Source organism: Sprattus sprattus (assembly GCF_963457725.1).
Source record: "Sprattus sprattus genome assembly, chromosome: 19".
Classification (NCBI taxonomy): Eukaryota; Metazoa; Chordata; class Actinopteri; order Clupeiformes; family Clupeidae; genus Sprattus; species Sprattus sprattus.
This window is the reverse complement of record NC_137917.1, coordinates 12,018,036-12,027,589: the sequence shown is the minus strand read 5'-3', so window position 1 is coordinate 12,027,589 and position 9,554 is coordinate 12,018,036. Positions and strand designations below refer to the sequence as shown.

The window sequence follows — 9,554 nt, the reverse complement described above, 5'->3', positions numbered from 1 at the left end:
CACACACACACACACACACACACACACACACACACACACACACACACACACACACACACACACTCACATCTCAAACATTCATTTTTCCTGCAAAACAACAGAAAGCAGACAAAGCACCGCTTTAGAGGAACATTGCGGCCCAGCGATAGGATATATAAAAGCCATTCATTATTGAATGTGGCGTCCGCAGCACCCTTAATGTGTGGCCGCTTCATTGGGGGAAAACAGTGTGTAAATCGAGCATGAGGGGCAATTTAAAAAGTGCCTCCCCGAACGGGCTGACATTGCAGTAAGGGGATGAAGTATAGAGCACAGCTCACAGCCTCTGGCAGCACCTCAATGGAAGTGTCAAACACGCTTATAGGCAAGGTTTTACTGCCACTCAGCCCCTGCAGACTCCACACAGGCTGGCCAGGGGATTGTGTGTGTGTGAGTGTGTGTGTGTGTGTGTGTGTGTGTGTGTGTGTGTGTGTGTGTGTGTGTGTGTGTGTGTGTGTATCTGTGTGTGTGCGTGCACTTGTGTCCTTGCCTCCATGTTTGTGTGTACACGTGTGTGTGTGTGTTCTGTCTCATCATTGGCCGCCCTGAGGAACTAATGGGAAAGACATGAGTGTGGGATTACACTGTATGAATTCAGTGCTGCGGAAACATCTAGTACACACTGACACTCTCACTCTCTCTCTCCCTCTCCATCTTTCTCTCTCTCTTTCTCACACACACACACACACACACACACACATATATGATGATGTTAAGACAAACAAATACAAGAAAATATTTGCCAGTCCAGTTCTCCAACCAACTGGCCTTATAACAGCATCACAGTCCTACTGATGGCATGAAACCTTCATATGTAAAAAAATATATATATATTATAGATACACACACACCATATTATAAACATATAAACCCCCTTCCAGCCATTTCTTCCACCTTGCTATACAACAAACCAGTTAAGATTTCCTACTCATTTTATGTAACCTCTGCTCTCTGACTGCATGATGATGGCATAAGCCTAAAACTAGAAATGGAGTTTCCTATAACTACTGTTAATAAAATGATTGATATCTATCCATTCATTCATCCACCCATCCATCCATCCATCCATCCATCGAACAACAGATCCACCTATTAATCCATGATACATCACATGATATTCCCTCCCATCCCAAGATCAAAGGTCATTCCCATAATCCACCAGGGCCAGAGAGTGACAGTGTGGTAATAATATGGTCCTGAAAACCAAGCCATTTCTACGGATAGATTCTTGTCCTAAACTCGACGTGCGGCTAAGGGAATGGTAGTGGGCAGTGCCTTGTTAAAAATATCTAAGCTCTAAACTATTTGATGTCTGAATCATAGCCATGAGAGGCACGGCTCTGATCTGTTAAGGATTAAATATTTCCGTTTCACAAACTGCACACATGTAGTCTATGCTAGGCACTATTGCACAACGTTCAAGAGTAGATAATACAATTATCCTTCAATGTATATCACCAAATTTCATGTGAAATTGGGCAGGAAAATTACTGTTTCCGCTAACCAGGCATTATACCAGAAACACTCTAGTAAACAAGGCTAGTGTTACCTCGTAAACTAATCAATAAAGCCAATCTCTGAAAACGCTAACGTGAATCTGCTATCATAACATTAGCTAGATGGATAGAGTTGATGGGTATTTGGGATGAAATTGTGGCATTATTTTCACCAAGGATACACAATGAATGGTCAGTAATTCATTCTGAAAGTATCCAGTTTGTAGTTTTCATAAAGTGTTAAATGATCTGAAGATTCTTCTTTGTGGATGAGAAGTGCCATTGAATGTCTTTTATTGGATTTTCTCTTCTTCTTTTTACAATCCAGCCACGCCCACGTTCAAAGATGCGCTGCTCACCGGATCTCCAAAAATAATGTATTTCTTGTCCCTCCCATCAAACACTGACCCCTCCACACCAAAACAGAGACAGTAAGTTGACATTGAAAAGTACTGACATCATAAAAATCAAAAAACTAAAAAACACCTGCACTGAAAAAAAGCTGACATGAAGAAACAAAGAACGGATTGTCATTGAAAAAGCATCAGGATAAACAAAAAAACATCAGAACATCTTTTCAGTGCCCAAAGTCAACTTCATACAAGTGTTTCAACGGCAATCCTTTTTTTCCAGTGCTAGTTTTTTTCAATGCCAAACTTAAAGTCTCTGTTTTAGCTCCATGGGGGTCGGGAAAAGACATCCAGGAATCCAAAGGGAAAACAAACACAACTGCCTACCAAGGAAAGGACTACAAAACTACACATATGAAGAAAAGAGTGCCAGCAGTGTTTTATATATAGCTCATAAAAGGATTACAGTATGCTTAATCAAGGGAAAATTATTGCTTCTGTCGCTGAACATCAGTGAACATAGTGATACTGATGACAGTAATCGTAACCTTCATTTCATAGATTTCAAATGTTCACACATGCAGCAAAAATACTCTCATGAGTGAATGCCCACATGCACTTTCATGCGGGATCAACACATTTCTTCTTGTCGATGTTCAACATATGAAATAAGAACAATCGGGGCTAATAGACTATAAACTTTATAAAAAGAGAATTAGACAGACATTCTGTTAAACACACAAAACCACTGATTCCCAACATGACTTGCTCTTACATGCTTACTGGAAGTTGGTAAAAGATGTCAGGTGCTGGTGAAAGATGCTAGATGCTGGGAAGGGGCCAAAGTTTACATCCTATGCTCAAGTCAATATAGTGAAAAGTGACCCTCTATCTACAGAAACGGAAAAGTAGCATCAGTATATTACTGTCCATCAGCAATGCTTTGTATACAATGCTGTGATATTTTGTATATTACAGTAATAGTGTCATATTTGAAAATTCTATTCAATTGTGTTTTAGAATGTGTTCTTGTACAAACTGGAAAAGGTGAAGAAAGGTACATACTCCCATATATGCATTTACATGCACACACACACACACACACACACACACACACACTGCAACATACACACACGAACAGACACGCACACACACACATACACATACACACACACACACACACGCACTGTTATATTCACACACATTATTTGTTCTGCAATAACCTTTTCCTGTCTTGCAATCCATTTCCATAAACCCTTTTGTTAAATGGGAAATAAAATGAAATTTTGTAGTCGTGCTGATGATGTAATTTATCATCAGTGCATTCAGAGGGAGCAACTGGCCGTGAAAAAGCAGAGTGTTTGATTCCTCTGCTGTCACATGACAGGTTGTGGGGTAATGAACATTCATAACGTTGCTTTCTTCCTTTTTCACTGCTACCTCTGAAAGGCCCACAGAAACAGGCACAGCATAAGGCATAAAGCACAGAGACCGTTAAATCTGGTTATCCTAAAGCACACTCACTTTATAGCAAATGCAGATCTGGCATTGTTTGTCAGGTAATGAATAAGAACAAATAACTAAACACTTAGCAGATGCCAAACTCCATAGCTTACCATGTCAAGTTTTCCACTTGCAAAATTGAATGGCCATATACAACACAAGTAAGTCCACCTGTACAGACTAATCAGCCAAAATACTATACATGTTCCTTACACACCAACTATAACCCAAAATGAAATACTAAACCAAAACATTTTTTTCTGTAAAATCGTACTGAGGGATATTAGTAAGAAGAGATATAGAAAGTCAAAAGAGCAGAGGGAGAGAGAGAGAGAGAGAGAGAGAGGGGAGATGTGAGTGAGAGTAGAGCCCACACAGACACGTTAGTTATCACTCGGCAGCGTACTCTCATTTCCATGCGTATTGTGTATCAGCCTACTCTTGTGGCTTAGGTGTCAAATCCATGAGAAGACAGAGATATGATGGCATTCAGGCAGGATAAGCATTGTGAAGAGAATGCTTGTTGCAATATATCCACGCTTTTGGCATTCTTTTATTGTGCACAAATATTGAGTAGAGGTTTCTACCACATTCCTCTCAAGAGGACCAAGACTACTTGTAGCCCTTATAAAGTTATAGTTGAGGAGCAAAGGCAATTGTGCTGTATAACTAACCCTCCCACAGGGCCTCATATTTACACGCAGATGTTCAGCCCCTGCCAGCTGTGTGGACTTTCTGCGGTCCTCAGTTCTCTTCCCTACAGTGAGAGGAAAACAGAAGTGAGACTTTCACCAGAAGCCTTGAAGCCCACGGTGGAAGGCTGACACTGGCACACAGGCGCACACACACACACACACACACACACACACACACACACACATACACACACACACACACACACACACACACACACACACACACACACACACACACACACACACACAAACACACTAACACACACACACAAACGCACACACATACACACGCACAGAAACAAACAGACAGACAGACAGACACACACACACACACACACACACACACACACACACACACACACACACACACACACTGAGGCTGAGACTGGTACGGGGGAGGCAGGAGGAGAGCGTGAGTGGGTTATCACTGTGCAGTCCTGAGATGCTGCTCTTCTGTTCAGAGGAGTCAACTCAAAGACACTACACAAGGGCCTGTTGCTGTGGTGATTACCTATCGGTGTAAACAGAGTGAACGGAAGGGGGAAGGAAATAAATGCAGCCAGACGAAACATAATTTGGTGTTAAATCTTTGCAAATGAAATGCTAATGCCTTCCTCTTCCCTTCCATCTCTGTGCAAGAGCCTCGCTTGTTTGCACCACTGGGATCATTTAAAAGTATAATCTATTTATAACGTAGTGGAGAGGCTTTGATATGATACTGGGATTTGGGAATGAGCTAACAGTAAGAAGCACAAGCGTACAGTGTTCTTGTAAAGGAAAAAAAAAGAGGAAAAACCACTCTCTCTCTCTTTCTTTCTCTCATTTTTTCTCATGTTCTCTCTCTCTCCAAATGTGTACTTTCCCTCACATATCTACATGAAAGTGCCACAAAGGAAGAGTTAATATTTTATTCATGGCATGAAAGTGTGAAACCGGGGGTAGAAAACATGTAGGGTGTTGTTGTACATCTATCACTTAAGCACATACATAGCCTCCTCCTGATGCCCTGCCATCTGAGCCTTGTTGTTCTCCCTGGAGCAGTGCCATATTAGAAGCATGTTTCAAAATATTATATAACATAAATCAAGTCTTCTGGTGCTCATATCTGTTCGAGCTGAACAGAAATGCAAATTCAGTCCCTTCCTCGGCTCTGCACCTGTGCCTCTCATTACTTGCCTCATCCACACACCCATGACACATTTGGGAGGACATAATATTCTGGCGTCTTCATCATCTTGATTAGCATTCCTTTGCTGCAATAGACTGCTTTGACAAATAAAGATGTTTTAGAGGTTTTTTTTGTTTTTTGTTAGAGATTGCAGGGTTTCCACCCAGGGGAGCGACAGAGAGTTGTGTTATGCTGTCGGTCACCTGATGCTGAGAAACACAACTTTCAGACATATTATTTTATGACAGAGTGAAAGAAACAAGTGAGACTCTCACTAGAGGAAAAGGGAAGTGAGACAGTAGGCTGGTTTATAAAGAGAAACCTCAGCCAAGGTTATAGCCACCAGTTCAAAGAGTCAGTGTGAAAAGACAGAGACCTGCACTAAAACATAGAGGTAAGAGACAGAGATGACGTTTTATGTAATTGTTCCCTTAGTGCATTTTAACTTCATTATTAATTAAAACTGAATGAAATGTGTAAGAGCACATTCTTAACTTAACTCTTTACTTGTACAGATAATGTGATAACATAAGGGTTTGTTTAGTTATAGCACATGTAAGTACAATATTGCAGTGGTCCTGAATAATTGTTCATGAAAGCTTTCTTGAGAATTCTTCTCAATGATCTCTGTCCCTGAGAGACTGAGACCTCTCTACCCACACAGATCTTGTTAGGTCACATAAATGCCACAAAATGAAACCCCACCAAGCGTACCCTGTAAAACCAAGCCTATGTATAATTTTCTCAGTTGCTGACACAGGATGGCTGTAAATCGGGAGGCTCTCTTCATCTGTGTCCTGCTGTCACTTACTGCGGCAGCCTCCTCACTGAAGACCCTGGACACCAAGAAGCAGCTGAATGACACAGGATTCGGCCGCCCTCCACCCAGGCACGGCTACGTACTCCTGGTCTGGTACGCGCAGAACTGCGTTGACAACAACATGGTGGCCCTCTGCGACCCCACTACTGGTGCTTATGGGTTCCACTATTTTGGCAACAAAGCAAAGGGTGGCTCTCTGCTTCCCGAACTGGACGAGCACGACGGATACACCTACTACAGCCTGGGAAATCTCAACACCCACCGCTATAAGCAGGCACAGGACCTGCCTTACGAGGTCAGGAGATACTATGATAAACACGACCAGGTCAGCAACATGGACAGGCTGTTGGTGAAGTATTTCGTCAACAAGAAGCGCATTGAGGAGATCTATGTCTCAGCTCACTATGAGAGCTCAAAGACTTACCTGATCGGATCGTCTCTCATTTCAGAACTCAGGAAGAAACCATTGGACATCATACCAATCTACCAGTGGCACAAAACAATAGTTCTCTCGAAAAATCACAACAATTAAACTATGTGATAGTTGACAGGACATGTTTTTCTGAAGAATGTTTTTCATAACAATATCATATTAGTTGTATATTTAAAGAATATAACAGTCACAAAAGTCTGAGGGGACTGAGGGAAAACACATTTATGCTTCACTTCAAATTTTGATATAAATGACTTAACATCTTTAATAGGATGGAATGCTTTGCTTTTATGGGCTTGTTGAGACCCTGGCTTGGAACTGTGCTACCTATTCTCCATTGTTATCTGTCATGCTCATTTCAAATGGTACGCTGATATATTATAGTTTAACCGAGCCATGACTTCCAATTTCACTTCTGAATATGTGCAGAGGCGAACAGAATTTATGGCCTCTCGCTCAGGAGTCTAAAGCCGTCAGCCAGAGCTCTGAAGGAACAGTCTTTAATTGACAGGTTGACTTGATGACTGAGCTACTTGTTTATTCATTGAGAGAATGCTGTCACTGGAGGTTTGCCTGGAAACGGTGATGCATTTCTCTTGATCCTTGATCCTATCCACCTGTCATGACTAAGTGACTAGAGGTGTTGGTGGTAGTGACTGTGGGTGGTGGTATGCATTAAAAATGAGCGCTAGAGCCAGTGGATTGTTTCCTACTCTGCTGTTGTTTCCCACTAAAACTTCTGAAACCAGTTCATTGAGCAAATCTGTCTGTCATGTTTTTCTTTCCACCAACTGTTCGCTGTCTTTCCACATATGTGTTTCCTTGAGTGTGGTCTCACCAAGTCCCTAGAGGTGCAGCAGCTGCGGGTTGCAGCCCAACAGGACATGCGCAGTAAGGATGCAGCGGACAAAGAGGACAGTGATTAGGGAGAAGGGCTTGTTCTTGTTTTCCAAAACATTTACCAAAAAAATGTTCATTTAGCTCAAAAGAACAACGTCACCAGGTTCGTGGTTTTAACGATCATCGGATAGAAGGCGATCTGGACTAACGTGTGTTTGTGCTTAAAGCAATTAATGTGAAAAAGGCGGATGCCTTTTCTATCTTGAGCAGTGAGAGGAGAGACAGGCAGTGCTAAAGAGAGAGACAGGCAGCACTGAAGAGAGAGACAGGAAGCTCTAAAGAGAGAGACAGGCAGCACTAAAGAGAGAGAGACAGGCAGTGCTCTTTTATGTGTAACTACCCACACAACAGAAGGTGTTCATTATGCTTAGATGTTTGATCACATAAATTGCTATTTAGTTGGACTTTTACGATCTGACAGATCTTTTGTTCATATTAAAATGCTGTGAATACACTCATCAAAGACATGAAAAGGTATTTGATGCAAAATTATGAAAATGGTCTGTATGGTCATCACAAATGCCCTTCAAACCAATACAGGCTGGTAAGATCCTACTCACTTCAAAAGAACACTTTTAAAAATTGCTTTGATATAGTAAAGTTGGATGTGAGACTGACTGCCAAGATGAGGGTTGGAAGTTGTCAAAATTGGAGTTAGACAAGAAATTTGATATCAACCTGGCACTTACTCTGCAAGCTGGAATTAAATGATGTCTGATACAAGAATATGTCATTAGGATCCCCAAACAGAATCATGACCTGAAATTCTCGTTTGTGGCTATTTTATCTGCAGAATACAAGCTGATAAGGTTCTCCCTTGATTCTTGTAGTGTTGATCTTTGAGCCTTTAATTTGACGTCTGAAACACAAACATGATTCACATTCTCCAAAAATGGAAATCTAAAAAAAAAAAAGAATTATACAAATATATACCTGGATCTATTCATCTGTCATTACGATTATGCATTAAAGGCCTAGAAAATAATTTGATAATTTGATTGGTAAGTTTTTGGTCATCTGTGTCATTCAAGCTGCAGATCTTCTTCACAATACTTTGCACGCACGCATTTGTGTGAGCATGAGAGAAAGAGAGAGAGAGCGAGAGAGAAAGTGAGGGAGAGAGAGCAGATCGGTGAATGGGCTTGTCATTGTTGTCATTGTTGGCATGGCATCTGATGGTAGCTAGCTAAGACTTGAAGGCTTGATGGATATAAGAAGCTTTCTCAAAAGGCTGTCTCACAGGTTTCCTCACAGGCTGACATGTTTTTTGATATTCAAAAGATATTCTGTTCACACGAAATGTAAACATACAAAAACTGGTAAATGTTTTCTCTGTTTATTGGTAACCGGCGATGCCCATGTCTCGTGTCAGTGTGACCTGGCATACAATGTTTTCATGTAGGCAAACAGTGTGGTATAATGGGTAAGTCTCAAATGAGTCAGACAGAGTCATATGCCAGGTCATTTCTGTTTATACTGACGAAAGGAGCCGAAAACATTTACTCTGTTTGTCCACTTTTGTTTTGTTTCTTTGTAAGTATATGGTTTTAATGCTTTTAATAAGATATATTCCTTTTTAAAGAATATAGTTTTCCATCCCTCTCGCATTTTGCAAGACTCTTATCCAATATCTTATGCTTAAACTTATTTGTGCATAAATCTTTTTTTGTGTTGCCATATGCTCCAAATATTGTCACATGTATAGGTCTTCACACTAAATTATTAGGCTGTCTCTTGTCATTTTCTACCTGTAAACTGAAAAGTCAGTAAAACATGTATGTGTAAGCATGCAAGAATGTCTTCTTGAGGTATGAAATGACAGTACAAAACAGAGGGAACAGTATTCTAAAATTTAGTTCTCAAACAACCTATCATATCGCAACAAAATCAAGTGTGAATATATGGTGTGTGTGTGTGTTTGTCAGCATGTTCTGTCCTTATGTGTGAATAGAGAGAGAGAGTAAGCATGTTTGCTTCTGTGTGTGTGTGTGTGTGTGTGTGTGTGTGTGTGTGTGTGTCTGCGTCAGCATGTTATGTCTCTACATGTGAATACACTCATGCACACTCATACACAAACCCGTCTTGAGCACCATCAGCAGAACCTGTGTATAGCTCATATAATCCGCCTCATACCCTTAACTGGTAATGAA

The 9,554-nt window shown here is 40.9% G+C and overlaps 1 protein-coding gene across 1 annotated transcript; it reads left to right on the top strand.

Annotated features, from left to right (window-relative positions):
- Nucleotides 1-6,012: 6,012 nt before the first annotated feature.
- LOC308380603 (uncharacterized protein) lies at nt 6,013-7,430 on the top strand (the record flags this gene model as incomplete). The annotated part of the gene is made up of 2 exons (XM_080858012.1): nt 6,013-6,576; nt 7,347-7,430. 2 exons carry the CDS (start codon nt 6,013-6,015, stop codon nt 7,428-7,430), a joined length of 648 nt encoding a protein of 215 aa, XP_080714138.1.
- Between the last annotated feature and the right edge of the window lie 2,124 nt (nt 7,431-9,554).